The sequence below is a fragment of the Sebastes umbrosus genome, chromosome 14 (assembly GCF_015220745.1).
Source record: "Sebastes umbrosus isolate fSebUmb1 chromosome 14, fSebUmb1.pri, whole genome shotgun sequence".
Lineage (NCBI taxonomy): Eukaryota > Metazoa > Chordata > Actinopteri > Perciformes > Sebastidae > Sebastes > Sebastes umbrosus.
This window is the reverse complement of record NC_051282.1, coordinates 6,713,709-6,736,596: the sequence shown is the minus strand read 5'-3', so window position 1 is coordinate 6,736,596 and position 22,888 is coordinate 6,713,709. Positions and strand designations below refer to the sequence as shown.

The 22,888-nt window shown below is 41.2% G+C and overlaps 1 protein-coding gene across 1 annotated transcript in view; it reads left to right on the top strand.

Moving 5' to 3' along the window:
- Nucleotides 1-22,672, top strand: part of LOC119501060 (Na(+)/H(+) exchange regulatory cofactor NHE-RF1-like) — a 36,443-nt gene extending 13,771 nt beyond the window's left edge. Inside the window, exons 2-6 of the mRNA XM_037791141.1 lie at nucleotides 9,309-9,482; nucleotides 13,266-13,419; nucleotides 17,071-17,114; nucleotides 21,234-21,353; nucleotides 21,814-22,672. Of these exons, the coding sequence (XP_037647069.1) occupies nucleotides 9,309-9,482; nucleotides 13,266-13,419; nucleotides 17,071-17,114; nucleotides 21,234-21,353; nucleotides 21,814-21,951 (630 nt within the window). The 3' untranslated portion in view covers nucleotides 21,952-22,672. The remainder of the gene's footprint in view (nucleotides 1-9,308; nucleotides 9,483-13,265; nucleotides 13,420-17,070; nucleotides 17,115-21,233; nucleotides 21,354-21,813) is intronic.
- Nucleotides 22,673-22,888: the final 216 nt, after the last annotated feature.

Genomic DNA, 22,888 nt, shown 5'->3' with positions numbered 1-22,888 from the left:
ACTGATACATAAAAGGCTGCTTTAGAAGACATATCTGCAGGCACAGAGCAGCTGAGTGTGACAGGTCTCAGTTGATGATTTGCAGGACTCGTGAGTTTACCGGACGTTGAAATGCATCATTGAGGTGTTTACGTAATTAGAGAAAATTTCAGCATGTGACCTTTTTCTTTTCTTTTTTTCTTGCTGAGTACATGAAAAAAAAAAAAGTTGAGTTAATAGACCCAGAGCTGTGCAGGAAGCCTACAGTAATAGATGTCCTACATGTGTTCTCCTTTATTAAGGCTTTTACACATCAGTCCGCTGGCGAAGCGTGAGGAAAATATGAAGTAACTGGCATGTTGAGTGGCAGAGCTGCAGCCTCACACACACACACAGACTCACACACACAGAGTCGCTCGCAGCCACAGCGCTCCTCTGTCGAGCGGGATCAGCAGGAGAGCCTGACAGATGCAAATCTCCGGCGGCTGAGTCACAGCGTGATAAACATGATGGATGGATATTATGGAGGTAGTTGGCTGCCTTTTAGTACTCCCTGAGAGGGTTCAGAAGATGCAAATCAATCAATCTGGCTTGTCAGACACTCACCTGCGGATACCTCCAAGGCAGAAACAAGGACTCTGTGCTCTTTTTGTATGGCAATATGCATGTACAAATGCTGATATCTAATCATTTCAACACTCTAACTCAGTGTGGCTCTAAGGATGGCAATGCCTGCCTGTCTGTCTGTCAGTGCGCCACTTTGGTCCAGACTGAAATATCTCAACAACTATTGGATGGATTGATATGAAATTTGCTATAACTATTCATAATGCACAGAGGATGAATCCCGCTGGTTTTGGTGATTCCCCTGACTTTAACTCTAGCGCCACCATGTGGTTCACATCAATGTGAAGATATTACGAGCATGAAATAGAATAATTAGCAATAGCCAGTAATCTCATCCCTTGTTACTTGACCCATTGAGTTTGACTTTCATTCATATCAACTAAAGGATGTCGCAGTAACCGCAATATTGTACGTTACTGACAAGCCAACCGCAGGGGATGGCAAGTTACCTGAGCGCTGCACATTTGGCCTCTTTTTCTGGTCGCAGAGAGTTGAAAAATACAGATGTTCCGATACCATTTTTCCCTCCCGATACCAATTCCGATACCTGATCTTGCGGTATTGGCCAGTATCAATCCGATCCCAGCATAATAAAAAAATATATAGTTATTATAAAAGTTATTCTTTGACAATTGTTTACTACTGCTCATGTATGGATGTGATATGATTACTATCTTTGTTGTATGGCCTGGCTCATGTTAGACCCTTTGTAAAACATGAACACATACATACAGAGAATGAATGCAATAGAACTTTATTTTATTATTCAATTTGTCAGTTGAACACAACATAAATGAAGCTAGGAATAATTAACAAAGCCGTATTCTCTGAGCTGTCTCCTCAGTGGACAGTCTGTGTGCTAATTTGTCCTACAGGGAGCAATATTCCCACACCCTACTAGGGTAATGTTAATGCCACCCCTCGAAACAGAAGCCTTACATACTGAACATATCTCCGTTTTACTTGTTGGATTTTCCGCTGTGAAATGTTGACAAATGACTGACATCTTCCTCGCTCTGACTACCGTTACACTCTCCACTAGCACCGCACTGTTGTTTGCTATCGTCACGTGACAAATTATCTGCAATCAGTTCTTCTTCGCTGCTCTAAAACAGAAATTGCCAGTTTCAGCCATGATACAGCCAGGGCGACAGCACAGTGAAGGCTACTGTTTCGGAAGAAGAATTGATATCCGGTTAAACAAGTTGATTTTTTTTCTGGGTTAATAAATTATGGTATCGGATTGGTGCATACATTGGCGTACTTGCGATACCCGATACCAAATTTTGGGCAGTATTGTACACATTTCCGATACTGGTACTGGTATCGGAACAACTCTATTGAAAAATGTTCAACTTTGCGTAAAACACTCGTCACTGTCACTTTTTACCCAGCCGTCCAATCCCAATGGAGGAGGACCACAAATACCACAAAGACCAACCGTCACATCGTACACGTAGGCTACAAGTGCTGAACAACAACAACAACAACAATGGAGGAGAAATGAATACACATAGACCGGCGGGTCCGTCCTCTCTACCTACGCGCTTCAGCCTTCCCCTCATCCAGAGCAAGTACTCTACCTTGTGCCGACATTTTTACTTCTGCAGATATTCTTATCATAGCAACCAGACGAAACCAAAGTGACTCAGCTGAAAAAAACCCGCTGCGCCTCATTGCCCTTCTGTGTTCTGCATTTATCAACTTTGTCATTTAAAAAGCAACAATATACCGGATAATAGCCTAACAATAAAGCTTATTTACATAGCACTAAAATCAGGATAAAGGAAGTAATTTGCAACAAAAAAAAAAGGCAATAATACAGCATATCGCGTCGTTGAGCCCATCATTATCACCACAGGGGAAATTCCTTCCCCGCGACAGCCCCAAGGTCAACAAAAGATCTCTTCCATGAAAAAGAAGACCATGAAAATTCCTAAAATATCTGTGATCTTCTGTTACCAAAAAAATGCTGTTTTTAAAGCTATAATTTGCATTTTAAATATTCACTGCTGCATTCCAGGGAGCAAAGATTTTCCAAAAATTGTTTTATAGGATTTTGGAATTGAGTCCCTCATTTTAAACTCAAGAGAGCAACAAGACGTGCTGTACGGAGGTGCTGCAGCTGCGCCAGAGGTCTGTAAGTTGAACTTTGCCTCGGTATCTTATCTATTGATTATCGCAGCTTCCTGAGGAAAAGCAGAAACGAGTTTAAAACAGGGTTACATCAACCTCTGGGCGGGGGACCTGTAAACTCTCGAAAACACACTGTGAGCTGGAGAGCAGCAGTGAGATTTGTGAGACAGCCGTGTGACTCAGAAGTGCGTTTTGAGAATATTAACTCGGGTCTTGGTTTTGTTTTGGAGTGATTGGTATTCAAAGCAATTGCTTATTTTGTAGTTGCCAAAGCCTCCCAAAGTCTGTGCTGTGGAGATAGAAACTACACTCAGACATAAGCTGCCTGAAGGAGGGTGTATCTTAAAGAAATAAGAGGCTTCACTTCATTAGAGTGAAGTAGGTACAATAGTCATTTGTCTCGCAAATGTGATTCAATTCTACTTTCTACATGACAAGAATTGGTTTCACTTTATTTGGAGTTTTACTTAACTTTGTATGCACCCAACAGCAGCCTCTGTTAGTTGAATATTTACACCTGTTTACTCTTGATACCAAGCAACGTACTATTAAATCAGCTGATGGTCAGTTCACGGAGCTACCAAAAATGAAATACGTGCTTTATGGCCGGGAATCACAGTACAATACATCATCCAAGAAAACAATGGTATCATGATACACACAGTATACGTACATGCACTGCACTGCGAGACAATACATCACAATCTGTGTCGCTGAAGAAAAAAAACAAACCATAAATAGCTGTATAGCATTTCAGAGTGCAGAGACATTATGAGATAAGTGAGCTAGAACACTTCACGCACACATTGTGCTGTTCGTTCAAAATGTAAACAATGTAAATGTTAACGGGGAAATCTGTTTGACAGCAGAGAAGTTCAAGATGTTAAATGTCTGCAGGGAAAAAAGGGATGCACCTTTACGACTCAGATCTTCTCAAGCTGTGTTCAAGTTGAAGAGAAAATTTAAAGGAATAGTTTGACATTTTCGTTATTTTGTTTTTTGTAGTAGGGGTGGGAATCACCAGAGGCCCCACGATACGATATCATCACGACACTTAAGTCACGATACGATCTTATTGAGATTTATTACCTTTTTTTAATTGCAAATAATGCAGTTTGTCAACATCTGTTTTATCTAAAAAGATAAAGTTGAGGTCAGAGGTCAAGGGACCCCTTTAAAAATGGCCATGCCAGTTTTTCCTCGCCAGAATTTAGCGTAACTTTGGAGCGTTATTTAGTTATTCCCGACAGGCTAACATGACATGGTTGGTACCAATCAATTCCTTAGGTTTTCTAGTTCCATATGATACCAGTATCTTCATTGTAGCTTTAAGACTGAGTCCGCTACAACCCCTGAAAGATAGTGGCCGACGGATTGTTAAGAGGTTAGTAGTTTATATAATAAAAGATCGACTTGACGTCACTGTATCGATACAGTATTGCCACGCAAAATATTGCGATACTACGCTGTATCGATTTTTTCCCCAACCCCTATTGAGAAGATTAATTCCACTCTTGTGTGTAATCATGAAGCCGGTTAGCTTAGCATGAAGACTGGATACATGGGGGAAACAGCTAATCCGTGTCAGATTCGCTTTGTGGTCATTCTCACCAGCATTTCAGAGCGTCTTGTTGATGCCTGGCTTCTTTTATCAGATGTCAAATACATTTATTTCATCCCTCTGCTCTCTAGAGACATTAAATGTGTTTTATTTTTACAGACACTTCATCTTCTACATGCTAGCTAACGAAAGCCTCCTTTCCCATGATGGTGCGTTTTTGTGCATATGTTGGGGTGTGTTTTGTATTTTAAAATTTCTCTTTCATGTCAGGAAGTTGAGCCAGCGCAGAGGGAAGCATATTGAGGGAAGATGTGTCAACAGTTCCTGTTCAACACTTCCCTCCTCAAAGGAAAGTTTGTGTCACTGAGAGAGAGTTCTATCTCGAAACGCGTTGTTTTTGTGGGCCGAGAGGAACATCTCACACAATAGAAAACCGTGTGATGGTTTGTGGTATTTGAGCGCGCCAAACAAGATTTCATACATTACATGATGAATTCGAGGATTTTCACCGCTCTGCCGTAAACTAAATCTGATGAAGCAGTGCAAGTAGATAAGTTAATCTGTGTTTTCCTTTCACATGTCATCATGTGCGTGCAGACGCTTTAGGGGTCTGGGAAGCACTCTAAACAAAATAAAGACTCCGAGAGGAAGTATACAAATGTTCCTGAATGAGGCTGACCTCAGGCCAAAGCTAAGCCTGTCTGAAACAAATATTTAGTAGTACCCGCTGTGTAAATTAGGGAACACAGATTTGTGTGTCGTACAACAGCCGATAAGACGTGGAGGAGGAGTTGTATGATATCTCCGTTTGTAATTTACAGAACGTCCCATGAATGTTCTGTGATTGCATCCAAGAAGTGCGCAGTATATATATGCAACTGACAGCTGGAGAACTTTGTGGTTAAACACACACACACACACACACACACACACACACACACACACACACACACACACATATTAGACAAGCAGAGAGTCCTTGGTTCCCCTCCTGGCTTGTGTGCATTCAGCAGATTCCACAGATTTCAGACCCGCGTGGAGATTCTTCAGCCCTCCACTCCTCTCCGACACAAACCCTCCTCTGTTGTCCCTGCCAGAGCCTCTCTCTCCCTGCACAGGGACTCCTAACGTCAGCCACCGCTCCCAATGAGTGTCACAGGGCCTCATGCTGAGGCTGCAGACAGTGTGTGTTGATGGCACTCAGTGATTCATCCGCTTTCCAGTGTCCAATGCTGGGCACATGAACTAAGTAATTATAGATGATGGAGAGTGCTCTACTGTTATTTAAGTTGGACAGTGGCGACCTGTCCAGGGTGTACTCCGCTTTCGCCCGATGTCAGCTGGGATCGGCTCCAGCCCCTGCAGCCCTGATTAGGATAAGCGATTACAGATAATGGATGGATGGATGGAAGTTCTTGCATCTTGTTCTTTGATTTAGTGCTTTACTATGCTATCACGAAGCTAAAGTTGAAGACAAAAAGCTCTGTTAGGCTTTCTGAGGAAGGTCAGTAATAAGAACAAATATTAAAAGGGATAGTTTTGAAGTGGGGTTGTAAACGTATTTTAGACACCTAAAAGAAAGGCCCACTTAGAAAAATCAATATCAGTTTAAGTGTACGGTATATTTAGAATATTTTAATGGTTTACCTTGTCTTCAGACAGCTATACAGTCTATGTTTCTGACGGGGAACTGAAGTCGTTATCTATTCTCTCGTCAAAGCAACCAGACTCCGTTGAAAAAAACTGTGATTGTACCTCGCAAAACACGGGGGTTGCTGGTCTACCATTGCCTCGATTGATTCGTTTGTTTGTGTTATTGTCTGACTTTGGTGAATCAGAACTAACCAAAGTCACTAAAGTCATATAGTCACAATAGCACAAACAAACTAACCGATGGAGGCAGCAGTAGACCAGCGACTCCTGTGTTCTGCGAGGTACAATTACTGGGGTTTTTTTGGAGTTCAATGGAGTCTGGTGGCTTTGGTGAGAGCAGCGGATTCAATTTTCTGTCGGAAAGGACTGTCTGACGGCAAGGTAAAGCGGGGAAAATGTTCTAAATGTAGCATATACTTCAAATGATATTGATTTTGTAGGTGAGCTTGTCTTTTAGGTGTCTAAAACACGTTTCGTTGCCGGCCCCGTCCACAGCAGTACATTGTTTCTCCAAACTGGGGGAGTGACTGACTATTGATAGGTACCTCACACAACCTTCAAAACACCTGAACTATCCCTTTAAAGGTAACTAAAAGGAAAGTCTGTTCAGTCTGTACTTTGGATTGCATCATTTACATTTAAAGGACTGGTAAAAGAAGGTGGTTTCACTTGAAGTCTGGGTGTAACACTTGAGAGAGTAAAGGACGTGCAATCAAAGACATTCATTTTTGTACAATCAGTCACCATTATGATGAAGCTCTGGCTGCAGGGCTCTTATCGGGAGCACATCTGATCAGCAGGATTAATGTTAAGCACAAACTCCAGCTGCTCAGCAGGCTCTTAATGGACACAAAGATGAACAATCTGCATGATGATGAGAACACCCTGCTGTTATCCAAACTGCCACTACATTTAATGTGTGACACTGTGTAGTTTTTGTCATTATGTTTTTGTTTAAGATATTTACACATTATGGAAAAGAACCTGTGGTGAAGTGACAGGAGTTTAAAGGAATAACTTCGCTCTCATGCTGAGAGTTAGATGAGAAGACTGATGCGCGTTGAAGTGAATATGATAAATAAAAACAACAGGGATTTGGACAATTATTATAATATACTAGCATACAAACCATACAATAAATATGCTCTCCTCAAAGCCACCAGACTCCAGTCAGACAACAGTCATTTTACCTACCTTTGTGGTAAAACTCGCTTCATTCAAACTCAACAGAAACAAAATCAGAAACTCATTTAAGCCGTCTTTGTTAGTCTTTCCACTGGTCCAACAATCACCAACTCTTGTTTGAAAGTTGGCAATGGGAAGGGGAGTCTATTGCCTATTTTTAAGTGGGTTCTCCCATGTTTAAAAAAATGCATTTATGCGCTAATTTTGGTGGAAAACGGATATAAGAGTGGTATCAATCTGAGAGTGGTATCAATTTTCCAACCCAGCCTCACAGGAAAGCGTATAAATACCATGACGCATTTTAGCCTTTTAACGTGTCATTTGTACGCCACACAACAAAACTACGGTAACATCCGCAGTTAGGTTTAGGCAACAAAAACACTAAGTTGGGTTTAGAAAAAACGTCATGGTTTGGCTTAAAATAAGTACGTAAACTAAGTAAAATACGAATGTAAACAATGTAACATAAGTACAGAAAACACGTCACAAACGTCACTAACGTAACTTACAAAAAAAAAAACACCGGTGTCCTGGTTAAAAGTCCTGTGTTTGTTGGATCCATCCACCTCCCCAAAAGCGGTCTCTCTCTTTTTATTCTATGTCACTAGCTCTGAGCGTAGGTTATTTATGCGGTTGCGTTTACATTGGACTCAGTACAAACTACATGGCGTACAAATGACCATGCCAAAAATCAAGAAAGGCGTTCTGTACAGCACACTAAATGCCTTGCTCATTATCATGGCATTCATACGCCTTTTCGTGCGAACGGGCTGCAATCTTCACATCTAACTCTTGGCAAGAAAGCCGACAAGTATATTTCCCGAAAATGTCCAAATATCCTTTAAAAGCTCCACTTTTTCTGTAAAATCAAGCTTTTGTGTCTGTAAGGGAAAGAGCCACCCATCCACCCTAATGTAAGAATGGTTGTTTGTCCAAATTAACTTCTGTTGGGAGGAATCAGAAGAATCAAAACCTATAAGCGAAAAACCTACTAAACTGCAGAGAGTGTGGAGTGTGCAGTGCACTGTTGTTACATCACATGATTTCCAGGAAAGTTCCCAGTTTGAAAGTACTACTTAGTGTCATTTGGGGCCACCACAAAGTTTACAAAGCATGTTTTCTTTCCAGGTGCTTTACTGAGAGAAAAGTTAACTCTTGGCGGAGGTGGGTTGGGCGTTAGAATCAGAATAACTGTCTTATATAATGGAATGAAGTGACAATCACTCATTGCTCATGCCAAGTTGTATACAAGAGAAACTGTTGAGTCAACTATTATAATGTCCGCAGTTCATTTATGTCCACTGATGTAGTGAAGTAACTTTAATCAATCAGCCTCCTGCCAGTGTTTTCTGTAGAAAGTGAGTCAGACTTATTTATAGAGGTTGTTCATTGTCTTTGAGTGTTCGGTTGACAGAGGGCGGGAGCACACAGCCGCCCTGATGAGGAGGGAGAGTCAGGTCGGGTTTGGTCACTCTGACAAAGATTGTCCTGACCAGCGCTGCGTCTCCTGAGCTCTTTAGCGCCTGTTTGTCGTCTTCTGACCTCTTTGATGACAAAGCCCACTTTTCTAAATAAAGAGCTTGCTTCTTCCACACAGCGGAAGGGAGGTTCTGGAGTTGAGCTGGAGTTTTTCCTGGATGACAATACGGCTCTAACTCTTCCTGCCATCCCAGAGTGGGACTGGACGGGACAAGGGCGAGGGGAGGCGGTCAGAGGTCAGCGCTCAGCTTCCATTGTCCTCCTCGGAGCCTGGAGCGAGTAGGGCTGCGGACCACACCGGAACCTGTCCCTTCCTCAAGGCCAGAACTGCCCCCCCTCCCCAAATTCTCCACAGCCCTTCCCAGCAGACCTCCAATCACATGCCTCCGAGACCCTCTTCCTTCCTGGCGAGCAGTTTCGGAGTCACGTGGAGTCCAACGACAGCTTCATTTTGCACAAGATTGTTAAAAACACACAGCATGCAGCAGCCACCTGTATGTTCAACCTCGGCTTTATATTCATGGTTAACGATTCACTGGAGCTCTCCGTAATCTTTGTGCCTCTTGTTCTTCCTGAACCCATGGTGGAGGTATTTTTAAACGCTCGTGTTCTGGTCTCCTGATTGCCTGTCACATAACAGCGTATTAACATATTGTATGTGTTTTTTTTCTCCTCATGTCTCTTCCAGGAGGTGTTGAGCGCTGAACTGCGGCCACGTCTCTGTGTGATCCAGCGAGGGCAGAACGGATATGGCTTCAACCTGCACAGCGAGCGGGCGCGGCCAGGCCAGTACATCAGAGCTGTGGATGAAGACTCTCCAGCAGAGAGGGCAGGCCTGCTGCCCAAGGACAGGATAGTACAGGTACTTTACCAAGGCCAAAGCTAGAATACTGTGAGACCATGCAGGGCAGTAACTCAGTCTGGTGTTATAAGAGGGACATTATTATTGTTCTGGTGACATGATTTTCTAGTTTAGAAACTCCTTGAACAGGATGCCACATTAAGCATTAATGTAAGTCCTTGCCAGTTTTTTCCAACTTCTTCATTAATTGTCCTAAATCGTTAATTGTAGGGTTGGGGGAAAAAATCAATAAAGTATAGTATCACGATATTTTGAGAGGCAATATTGTATCGATACATTAATGTCAAGTATAGATCTTTTATTATATAAACTAAAGCTAGAATGGAGATACTGGTATCATATGAAACTAGAAAATGTCATGTTAGCTTGTTGGGAAGAACGTTAAATAACGCTACAAAGTTACGCTAAATTTTGGCGAATTGGTAGTTATTGTTTTAAAACCCTCTGAGACCCGCGACCCTGACTGACATAACCATCTTTAAGACGGGCTGTAGCGAGCTCATTCTGAAGATACTGGTATCATATGAAACCAGAAAATCAAAGGAAACAATAAGTACCAACCATCTCCTGATAGCTTGTCAGGAAGAATGCTGAATAACGCTTCAACGTTAGGCTACATTTTGGCGAGGAAAATGGCCATTTTCAAAGGTATCCCTTGACCTCTGACCTCAAGATATGTGAATGAAAACTCTGAGATGAACAGAGTGAAAACTGAATCTTATTAGATAAAACAGATGTTAACAAACTGCATAATCTGCAGTTTAAAAAAAGGTAATATATTGCAATATATCTTATCGCAATACTCAGCATATCGCAATACTCAGCATATCACAATAAGATCATATCGTGACTTAAGTATCGTATTGTGGGATCCCTAGCTAATATAATCATCTTTTGTGAGAAGTAACTGTTTAGAGTGACACTAAAATATCTGATTAGTCTGCCATACTTCCGCTCTAAGCAGCCGTTAGTGACTTATTTAACTTGGATAAAAATAGAGAAGTGTAGCGGGGCGTGTAATCAGGCCTCACTTACATACAAAAAGGTACATTAGAGATAGAAAGCATGACATAAAAGAGTAATATTTTCTCTTCATGCCTTTCCAGTGCTCCACTAATTCATGGTGTGAAAATGTACCCAAAGTACACTCTTTGTAGAAGTTACCTTGTAGTTGCATCATTGACATCATCGATTGATGCTCAACATCAGGTCTTAAAATATACATTTAGACGTACTGTTTTAGGACAGAATATAAAAGTAAATACATTATTTTAAAACAGACAAGTATTCTAACTTATCCACATCCACCTAAAAAAAGATATATACTCCAGTAGTATCTGAGTGGACCAGGTCTCCTGGTGCTCTGAAGGGGTCGGCTCTTTTCCCGAAAGTTAACTGTGTGTTCAGAGGAATGTGTTGTGAAACTAACAGCCGCTGTGTGGGGTCTTAAATCCCCACACAGGACTCTGGTGTAACTGTCACTGTGAGCAGCCTCACACACTGGAATAATCAGCTGCTTAACTGGTCTGGGGTCTGCTCTAATCACCTCTTGCACTGGCCTATAGAGAGATATGTGTGTGTAAACAAAAACTAAAATTACAATGTGAATTACTGCAATTTCCAGATCACATAAGCACGACTGCAATATACAGTAAGATGCTCAAAATAAACTGTGTGTCATTAAAATGTTCAAAAGTTATGAAAAATAATCACTATGATACTGTTGCCCTCAACAAAATGTCAGCTGCAATAACGCTTTGAGCTAATGTATGACAGTTTTTACTGTACTTTAGGCCTACCACAGACCACATGTCTGTGTTTTTATTGTCCTACATTTACAACCATAAAACCTTGTGCATGTAATATCGTTCAACCAACCATACTTCCCTATTATTATTCAGCCAGAAGAAGCAGAAGCAACACACAATGAACGTCTGACTCATTCAGTGTGATGCGTTATTTTAACACATGGTTGAATCAGAGCGGCGGCATGTCCACTGATGTGGACTATCATGCACGCCTCCCTTTTCCTCCCTATAAGTGAACGACTATAAGAACTAGATGTGAAATGAACAGGAAGAATCAGAGGAGGAGGAGAAGGAGGAGGACGGAGAGACAACAGAGGGATTAAAGTACCACGGAGACTTGGGTCTGTGCTAGTGAGGGGTTTCAACCAGTCCCCCAGAGGGCCCCAGACAGCCACACCACCCACTGAGGAGCGGGGCTTTGTGGGGAGCGGACGGCCATTGTTCCTGCTGTTACTGGCCAAGCAGCTATTGTCCAGCTTCCTCTGTGGGACTGGCTTAGACATGCAGGTCCACCCTATGACCTAAACACACGCACACACACAACCACACAGACACACACACACACACCCTTGGAGACATTTCTCACATGCTTTCCCATGGTGATTTTACCCCAGAACACTCAGCTGTGTGGGAGTGAGCCACCTGACATGTTGAGTTATACTGTATACCACAGAGTTAACACAGCCAAGTACCACATACTGTAGCATGTAAACATGAGGCATAAAAGTTGATTTAAAGGACACATTAAAACAAAAATAATAATCATTTTAGGCACATTATGACGATTGTTTTGCAAGTAAGTGGTTGAAAGAATGTGTGCGTGCGTACGTGCGTTTGTGCGTGGACACACAGGATTTCCTGCCCTGGAGCCTCTGGCAGACAGAGTGATAATATTGAGAAAGAAATCCTTGACAGTGATAAAACACTTTGTTCACTTCTGTGTGGGAACAAAGACAAGAAGAAACAATAGCAACCTTTTTAAAATTATTTTTAAGGATTTCCAGTAGGGCTGGGACGATACACCTATCTCCCAATTACGATTTGTTGCAATTTTGATTAACTTTTTTTAACACTAGACCATGGTGAAAAGTTGAATCATACACTTCAAAGGACTTTTACTTTGGAAAATATCTAAATTAATCCAGTAAAAATGTTTGATTTTCAACATGTATGTAGTCAGAGATGTCCTGAAGTCAAATATATCAGTCATTGTCAGGCATTATTTATTAATACATTTCCCGCACAAATTAGTGGTATTTTCTTTATATAAGGGACATATAATATTTTATACTTTTAGTGAATATAATCCATCAATATTATTTCCATATATGTTTTTGTATGTACAGTTCCCTTTGTCAACACCTTTTTTGTATACTTCCTCTAACTTCTTCAAGGTGGTCTCTAGCTCTCCTGTCAGCTCCGTTCTCTTTATACATCCATGGTCAGCTCAATCGGGAACGTTTGACTGTATTTAACATAAATGTCAGTATATGGGTGCTCTACAGTTGTAGCAATGGCTAATTTGACCACAGAGATGTGAGTGACGGCTGGCTTGACCGCACATTGCCGCGATACGATAGCGTTTCCTGTCCATGACAGAGTTAGCATGCAGCTTTAGCCGTGATGTCTGGCTCTGCTTTTCCTGCAATGTGTGAAACCCAAAGTGTTTCCATAGTTACTGTATGTGTAGTGTTTACCACTTTGGATTTAAAATGTGAGGCTACAGGTCGTATCCACGTAGACCCTCCGCCGTTTTCTGCTTTGTTGTTTTGGCTCACTGTGGCAGACTGCGTTTTGTTTTGGTTGATTGATACGGAACGGATATTAGCAAATATATTGAATCTGGCATTCAAAAATTTATTTCAAAATCGTAAAAAGAAATTGCGATACAGAAGGTGAATCGATTTTGTTTTTCACCCCTAATTTCCAGCCATGGTACCAAAAGAAAACTTAACGAGTCTCTGTTTCTTGTCAGGTGAACGGTCAGTCAGTAGACGGGAAGACACATTCAGAAGTGGTGGCCGTCATTAAAGCCGGCGGGAATGAGGCACGTCTGCTGGTGGTGGACGCCGACACAGACGCTTTCTTTAAGAGGTGCAGAGTGACCCCCGCCTTGGACCATGTCACCGGTGAGACGACACACACACACACACACACACACAAAAAGATTTCCAGTTCATCTACCGTCGTCCGGCCAGGACGGAATTAATGACCCCAATTAGCTCGTAACGTTTCACTCCAGGTTCATTGTCAGTCGCAGTTCTAGACATGTTGTAGACACGAGACGCCGCCTCCTCCTGAACCCCCCTCTCAACTCCCGACAGATTAAGAGTCTGTCACACTGTCTTTTGGCTCACCTCTCCTCCTTTAATTCTCTCTATCTCTCTGTGTCTCGCTCTGTCCTGCGTGTCTCTTTTCCTTTTCTTTCTCTCTCTGCCAAGAAACGTAGACAGAGACAGAGACGCTGAGCCACTTCCTGCCCACCACCCCCACCAGCTCATGTTGGTACCCCGTGGAGAAAGTTAATCTTTTAGACATAAATAGATCAGATCAGACGGATCAAAGTGTGATTACACAGAGTTGTTTGTAAAGGCTCAACTCTCTCTCGCAAAAGTTTAATATATCACAGTGCAACTTGACACTCAAAAATAATCATGAAACAATAATTGGATAGTCTGACAAAAACCTTTTCCAATTTTCACGACCTTTCAACCGCATCTCGTGGCCTTCATCAGCAGATGGAGTTTGCTCGGTTGTCATGGAGACCTAAGTATGACTTTTCAGTCCTGTGATAACTCCATCTGCTGATGAAGGCAACAAGATATATCCAAAAGCTCATTGTCTAGATTTTCTTTGGTCAAACTGTTATTTCAAAGGTCAAGAAATTAATACATGACCACCTTCTCTCCACAAAAAGGTCAGATATGGTCATAACAGGTGCTGGTAGGGGATTCAGTGCCTTGCTCAAAGGCACTTTGACTTGATACAGGTCCTGTTGTTCCTACCACACCCCCCAGGGGGAGACCTAGTCCAGTCTGTGGTTTGAGGGCCGTCCCTCCACAGAATAAGATTCCCAGGCAGGTGGTGTCTGAGTACCACTCTGCACCATCAGACCCCTCATGTAAACATGCTGCTGCCAGCTGTTGGCATGGCAACAGACGATGAACAGAGGGGGAGGGGGATGCTGCCCTCTGTCTCCGGGACAGAGGATATAGATTTTTCTTTTGTTGATATTTTTTTTAATGGTTCAGAAGATTGTTCACAGTGCTCCCAGTTGATTTTCCTGGACTCTCAACCCCTCCAGTGTTTCAGTCCAGGATTATAAATAATAACAGCCCAACAGGGGAGAGATTCCAGCGAGGTGTTTCCCAGGTAACTGCCTGTACTTCACATGCTGCCCACTCAGAGGGCACCTGCCTACAGTGACTCTTAACGTCAACACACACTCATACAGCCTCTCTCCGAGCGGCCCGGCCGGCCAGCAGCTTTTGTTTGGTTTCCAAGGCGCTCGCTCCAAGTGGCCTCTCAGCCTGGAGCTGGAGCTCTTATTGGGACTTGGAGAGGCTCCTCTCAGCGTCAGAGACACAAACACACACACACAGCAAAGACCTGAGGAGGACTCCAATCTCAGATTAACTCTGGAGGACCAGCTGCTATATCTCCAGCAATAATCATCATTAGCTAGAAAACACTTTTGGGCTGTGCAGGGGATCAGAGGGATGGAAGGTAAGGGATATATGTTGGTACTGTGATGATGTCTGTCTGCGGTAAATACCTTTACAAAATGAGGTTTGTGTTCCAACATGGCTGTATATCAATGCATTTGTAAGAGAAAAAGCTGCAGGGAAATGTTCCACTATAGCTATCTGTTGGGGATCTGTGGATGCATTGGAGGAGGAGAAGAGGAGGTATAGATCAGTGGTTCCCAACCTGGGGTCTGGGCCCCCCTCAGGGGGTCGTTAATGATCTCGGGGGGTGCGCCAGGATTTGTCTGCTCTGAGGTTGTCAAAATTAGATTTACACATGTATAACTAAAATCTTAACAACACACTTACTGGATAATTTATACAAAAGTCTGTGTGTAAAATTATTTAAAAAGATATACAGTATTTTTTTGCCACTTAATAGTCTACATTCTATTCAAACCTGGTATTTGTGCACAGTTGCCGATAAAGATCAGGTTACACTAATATTATTAGTATTATACTTGTAGAATTATATGGCAGTGGTGGCTACGTAGGATTGTTTCCAATTTGTGTGATCCAAACATTTCCATTAACTCCAGAGTATTAAGTCCAAAAGTCAAAATTAATTGAAAAGAAATAGATGTAATCATTTCCAAAATGCACAATATATTTTTAGTAGGACTGTCAATCGATTAAAATAGTTAATCACGATTAATCGGACATTGTTTATCCGTTCAAAATGTACCTTGAAGGGAGATTTGTCATGTATTTAATACTCTTTTTAACATGGGAGTGGGCAAATATGCTGCTTTATGCAAATGTTTGTATATATTTATTATTGGAAATCAATTAACAACACAAAACAATGACAAATATTGTCCAGAAACCCTCACAGGTACTGCATTTAGCATAAAACATATGCTCAAATCATAACATGGCAAACCGCAGCCCAACAGGTAACAACAGCTGTCAGTGTGTCAGTGTGCTGACTTGACTATGACTTGCCCCAAAACTGCATGTGATTATCATAAAGTGGGCATGTCTGTAAAGGGGAGACTCGTGGGTACCCATAGAACCCATTTTCATTCACATATCTGGAGGTCAGAGGTCAAGGGACCCCTTTGAAAATAGCCTTGCCAGTTTTTCCTCGTCAAACTTAGCGTAAGTTTGGAGTATTATTGGCGACAAGCTAGTATGACATAGTTGGTACCAATTGATTCCTTAGGTTTTTTAGTTTCATATGATACCAGTATCTTCACTCTAGCTTCAAAACCGAGTACGCTACAACCTGTAAATCACAAGTTGCGTTAATGCTTTAAAAAAATTTGAAATTATTAAAAACAAATTTGCATTAACACGTTATCGCGTTAATTTGACAGCCCTAGTTTTTATCTAACAAAATATTCTGCTTCAATCCATATTTGTTGGCGTTTAGCCTTTCAAAAACAACATTTTCACTATGGTCAAAAACCTATTTGCTCTCCCACTTGCAGCATAAATTACATTTATTTAACCACAATAACAAAAAAATCTATTTCGGCTCTAATGCTATTATAGTCAATTAAGTTGTTACAAAAAAATTGCATCATGTATCTGCATTCGCTTGGCAAATTTGTCAAGATGTCATCACTTCAATTATGTTGACAAAATTGACAAGTTATATTTATAAAAGAAAGACGATTTAATAAAAAAAAGACTAACTCATGTAATACACTGGATCCCTTTACTCAAACTGAGGATTTTGCTTGAGGATTTGTAATTTTTTTTAGGGTGATGACATCAGAAAATATGGTACGGGTGGAGGGGGCTCAAGGAAAATAGGTTGGGAACCAGTGGTAGGACCAGGATGAGCACCATCTCATAGAAGATGAACCATGTGTGAATAATAGATGATGTGCTCATACCTGCGCTATGTAATAGAGTAAGTGTTGGTGGAGTGAAAGGTGAGCTGCAGAAAGACTCTTGATCTAGCAGAGAGGAGCACTGAAGGACCGCAGGTCTCATGACATGACATTAGTCCTGACAGACAGGAGGAGAAGAGTTATATTTTTGGAGTCCCAATGACTGATTCTTGTGTCTTTTTCATGCCTACAGGTCCGCTGCCTGAGCCTGTCATTAATGGAGGGATGGAGGAGAAGGTAAGATTACACCAGCAGCAAATATATCACAGAGACAGGGAGACAAATGCAGGATGACACTTAAAAGAGTGTAGAGCTATCATTTGGTTTTGGAGATTTGCTTTAGAGCAAAGCCAAAAGTGGGGTTTGATCTTTGAAGAGTGTGTGAGGAGCTGTCGGTCTCCCACAGCGGCAACTTCCCTCCTCTCCGACGGAGCCTCTCCTTCCTGACAAAGAGGAGGACGATAATAGTTTTGAATACTCTGTAGCTCTTCGTGTGGCACACAGTCACAGTCCAGCAGGCCGAGGTCGAACAGGGTTTCAAAGTAATACGCAGCATTTTGGCATTCAGGTGTGGCACGCCACATCAGAGAACTGAGACGCTGGCGAAGTGAGTTATTAATCGCAGAGACGTGTACTGAACGGACTTTCCTGTTATTGTCTAAAAGTTCTGGCGTTCATTGTACGGTGCTGTGTGGAAAACCCCACCCAGCTAGTACTCCATTAACTTTGAATTATTTGAAAGTGTTTGACCAAGGACGGATTGTGTATACAAAATAAAAAATCATCCAGTAGATGAAGTGGTTTGAGCCACAGTTTACAGCGTGTTGTTTAAAAGTTCTATTAAAACTAGAAGCTACACTTTCAAGCATGAACAATGTAGCAGCTTCTTGTTAATCCTGCTGAAGTATCTGGGCGTAATACCAATGACACTGGCCACCACGTACTGTAGAAGGCAAGTGCACACACTCACAGACTTAAAGGACTAGTTTAAGACTGGAAACTGGGGGAAACAGCTAGCCTGGCTCTGTCAAAGGAAACACAATAACGTGAAGCAAATTTCACGATTGCATATAAAGTCAATAGTAAGATGTAGTTAGCCACAAATTGTGTGGAAACGTTTCAACTTGAAACAAACATTCATGCTCATCCTGGAGCTTCATTAACATGCTTCATAAACGTACGGGAATAAGATTAAAAAAAAAAGGACAAAGACTGGAGGGAAATAAAAGAAACAACACACTCCCACAGACGTGGTCGGGGCGTCCATTTCTAGCTAACGTCAGTACAGTTGGTACATTAGCTGTTTGGGGTGAATAAATAGAAACGCTCAGCAGCCGCCAAAAATTTGCTTTCTGTCTGAACACAAGTTAAAAACAACAAATCACCATTTTTTGGGGGTTATTATGTGCCAGACTATTTCTTGGCTCTTAGCTGTTGCCAGGCAACCACCAGAGACTCCAGGAAGTTACTGCTTTCAGTCAAGAAATTGTCCAGCACATAACGCCTCTGTTAAACGCAGAATTGTTGTTTTTGCCCCTTTTTTGCTGAGAACACAAACAACTTAAACAAACTAAATAGTTAATTAGTGAGCTTTAGAGGTGCTTGATTTAGACAGAGCCAGACTAGCTGTTTTGAGGCCTTTTCACACCGGGGGTGAGACGAATAAACAGAATGAAAATGCGAATACTCGCCTGCGAATATTATATGTCTACTAGGGATGTTAATAATTAACCGTTTAACTGTAAATCGACGTTAAGAATTTGAACCGATTAATGCTATCGGTTAAACCGTTAAAAGAAATATTAATAATGAATTAAAAAGATGAGCAAAACTCAGAGGAGCAGCTTGTCACTTGAAGGGGAAAAGCTGGTGCACCTTAACAGCCCACCTTAAGATAGTCTAAGCCGGCGTTGCAAGACACAGGAAGTTGGCTCCCGTCTTGGGCTCGCTTGAGCTAGTAGTTCTTTTACAACTTTAAAAACGTAATTTTTTTAATAAGGGCTAATTAGGTGTTCGTACTGGGAAGTTGATTCACCTCAAAAAAAATTATCCGCTGAGTTACAGATGTCTCTTTCCCAACATAAGCCTATGGGAAAAAGTCTTTTTGGGCCCAATGCATCACGTGACGGACACGGAAGTTGCAGTACCGCCGTTTGACCACTACGAAAGTCGGGATCGACGACCGGCACTCTTCCTGGGGGTTTGGTTGTAACATTTATTCACCAACAAATAAACTGTACACACACTGCTACAGCTACTTTCATCGCTATAACGCCACCAACAACCCCACACTCACCGCCGCCACGGTCTGTCGGACACTCGCTAAAGTTACACCGCGCTGACAAACTATGTCACAATGTGTGTGACAATGGCGAGTACGAAGCCACCGGCAACGCTAGAGCTGCTAACGTAGCACAAACGCACACGATTTGTCGGACACTCGCTATCATTACGCCGGCCGACAGAGTATTGTTACGCCGGGCACTAATCTTGTCGGTTAATGGTTAATAATCGGTTAACGAGGGTCGGTTATCGGTTAAATGTTTTGTTCAAAATTAGCATCCCTAATGTCTACGGCTTTTATTTTGAAAAAGAACAGAAGGAGAGGATCTGGTCTGTGCTGCCTTTGTGAAGGTTGAAAGGAGTAATAAAGTTTGCCGTTCTGGTTCGGACTACGGGGCCTTCGTGTTGTTGTTTCATAAATATATGCAGCCGGTTCTGCAGAACGTGATTTGTGTATACCGTTATTCACGGTGCAAAGTACTCATGACAAAATCAACAGATCGAAAAGATATTGAGTGGTATCAATCTTCTTATTTAACTCTCCGCCAGAGAGAGAATAAGCATATTTTCCCAAAATGTCAAACTTTTGCTTTGAAATCCTGCAGTGTATATTCCAACAAACACAAACTATGTGTGTGTGCTTTTCTAACCTCACAGGAATGCCTTTTGAGGGTCTCTCATGTTACCAGAGTGTCTTGTTCCCAGGTGGACACACTCGACTTGTATGTAAATCAGTGTTGATAAGATAGAGATAATACCAGACTTGTATCTTCATACACCACACCAGAACACAAACTAAAAAAAAACACTGAGCCGACCGTGGCTGCCTTCCGCTCGGGCGTTCGGCCAGATATGCAGAGTGCAGCTTCCCGTTACTCAGGGACTCTATGTGCAGCAGTGAAGTTACATGTTCCACGTATTGCTGCGTAACAGACGCTTGTTAAAGAGCTGAAGAGCTGAGAGGGAGGGGTGGTGCGAGAGGTCAGGGAGAAGTCAACTGTGAGGTAAAAGATGTGGTCTTTTAAGGGTTATGGGATGGAGTGGGTTAAAAATCTTTGAGTTTGACATACTGATACTTATACTGAGGCTGCAGTAATTTAAATGCCTCGTCCTGCAATCTTTGCAACTCATTCAAACTGCTACAAAACACTGAGGGCAGGAAATAATCTGAATGAGCAATTCAACCAGGAAGAGAAGCAGGAGTGTCTCAAATCTCACCACTCTTACAAAACAAGTGCTTTTTGCCTTTTCCCCGAATATAATCCAAGGAAAGCCCACAGATGTACTAAATACCTCTTATAAGTGATTAGTGATTATGATAATAGTTATCTTAGAGAAACACTTCCTTGGTGCCTCTAACCAAGGTAAAGTTGTACTGGTATCAACTCAAATCCAAGGTTGCCCCCCTGTGGTGAGGTCTGGTACTGCACCAAGGCTGGAAATAAAGAATTTTCCAGTCACACTTGTTGAATATTGAGGACGGAACCTGCCAAAATCCCAAATAAATTAATAAATTAAAATAATAAAAAAAAGAGAAAAATTACTTCACAAATAAATAAATGTCATTAAATGTACCACAATAATATAAAAAAATATATGTAGGTATTAATTAATTGATAAAATGTGACATAAATTGATATTTCTGTTTTAATTTGCTTCTTCTACTATTCTATTTGATTTTCCCTTTTATTTGTATTTATTCAATGAATTCATATATAAATTAAGTAATTAATTAAAATATATATACAAAAAAATAAATAAATAAATAAAAAAGAAAATACAATACAATAGTAGATATAATTAATACAAAGGTAAATAAATGCATTTATTAAAACAAAAATATCCATTTATGTCACATTTTATTGATTAATTAATGCCTATATTTATTTTTAATATTGTTTTTGGTACATTTAATGGTACATTTTTTATTTTGGCAGGTTCTGTCCTCCACAGTTGAAATGTGACTCTCTTACAAATGTTGATATACTTAATTAATTAATAAATGTCTATATATGTAATGAGTTGTTAGTATAATAATGAAGTGATGCTGATGATGAGTGTTTGTGTTTCCAGGTGAATGGCAGAGGGGCAAAAGAGACAGAGAGGGATTCAAAGCTGTCCGTCAGTCCTTCTCCATCCAACGCCTCGTCCAACACCTCGCTCACAACCCCGCCTGCCAACACCCCATCTGATGTACGTCTCAGGAAACATCCTGCAGCACAACAACCTTATATGATTTTTTTTTTTTTTAAATGTAATGCAACTAGAGCTGCAACGATCAGCCAACTAATTGATTAGACAATAGACAGAAAAATAATGACTATTTTGCAACTATTTCGATAATCAATTAATCGTTAAAGTAATTTTTCATGCAAAAGTGGGAGAAAATGGGGTTTTCAGCCTCTCAAATATGGATTTTTATATCGTATTAAATAGAATATTTCGGTTTTGGACGGACAAAACAGGACATTTAAAGACATCACCTTGGAATTTGAGAAACTGGAATTGACATTTTTCACTATTTTCTGACATTTCATGTACAGACCAAACGATTAATCTAGAAAAAAATCAGCAGACTAATCGATAATGAAGAGAATCATTTGTTGCAGTCCTAAATATAACACAATTGTTTTCCCTGTTATTCATCATTCAGGGTTTTAGCGCGGACGCCATCCCAGCCCTCAACCTGTCGCTGCAGCAGGTCAAAGAGCGCGCCCACCAGAAACGCTCCAGCAAGAGAGCCCCGCCAATGGACTGGACCAAGAAAAATGAACTCTTCAGCAACCTATAGAGCACCTCAGCTCAGCTCACCTCACACACACACACACATACACTCACACACACATTTTATAGTGATTCTTACAGAGAGACATTTTTTTATTATCATGACATTAAAAGCGCAGTTTAACTATTGGCATCAGACAAATCAAGCCGTTCTGTAAAATATAGTATTCTTCTTCTTATTACTCTTCATGTTATTATAACCCAGATATTATATATAATGCGCTACTAACAATGAGAGATGAATATGCCAATGAAAGAGAACTGGACCATGTTGAAAAGGTGTGTTTGTGTGTGAGTGTGTGTGTGTGTGTGTGTGTGTGTGTCTGTGTGTGTGTGTGTGTGTGTGTGTGTGTGGACCCTGACAGTCCCTGCTGGTCAGAGTCTGGTGCCTGTGGAAACGAGGAGGAGTTTATCGTTATACTAAGTTTAATGACCGTCCTCCTCCGTCTGCTTAGCTGACTTTTAAAAGTCTCTACTACCATTTAAAACATCATAATGTCTTCAACAACAGGAGTTAAACCAGCCCGACAATCAGTTCATCATCATAGAAATCTAGTTTACATTTGTATTAGTTTGTAGGGATCAAACATCTGACTGAACAGTAATGTTTTATTTTCTGTAGATTACAGTTTACGTTAAAGGTCTTATTGATAACATTTTTCATGATTGTGAATTAATCATTTTAAAAATGTTGACAGGTCCAAAATGAATGTTTTGTTTATCTCTGTGGAAGATATCTGACGTTCCGATTCCCACTTCTAACAAGGCTTGTGAGCCGATAGTAAATCAACGTTGGTATCACGTGGTATCTCTGGGTCGTCAGCATTCAAGTTGCCAGTTAGTTTGGAAAAAATAATGGCTAAGTTTGACAGTAAGTGCCTGGCAACTAATGTTGCACGGTATACCGATACTAGAAAGGTATCACGATACCCTGCCGTTAAAAA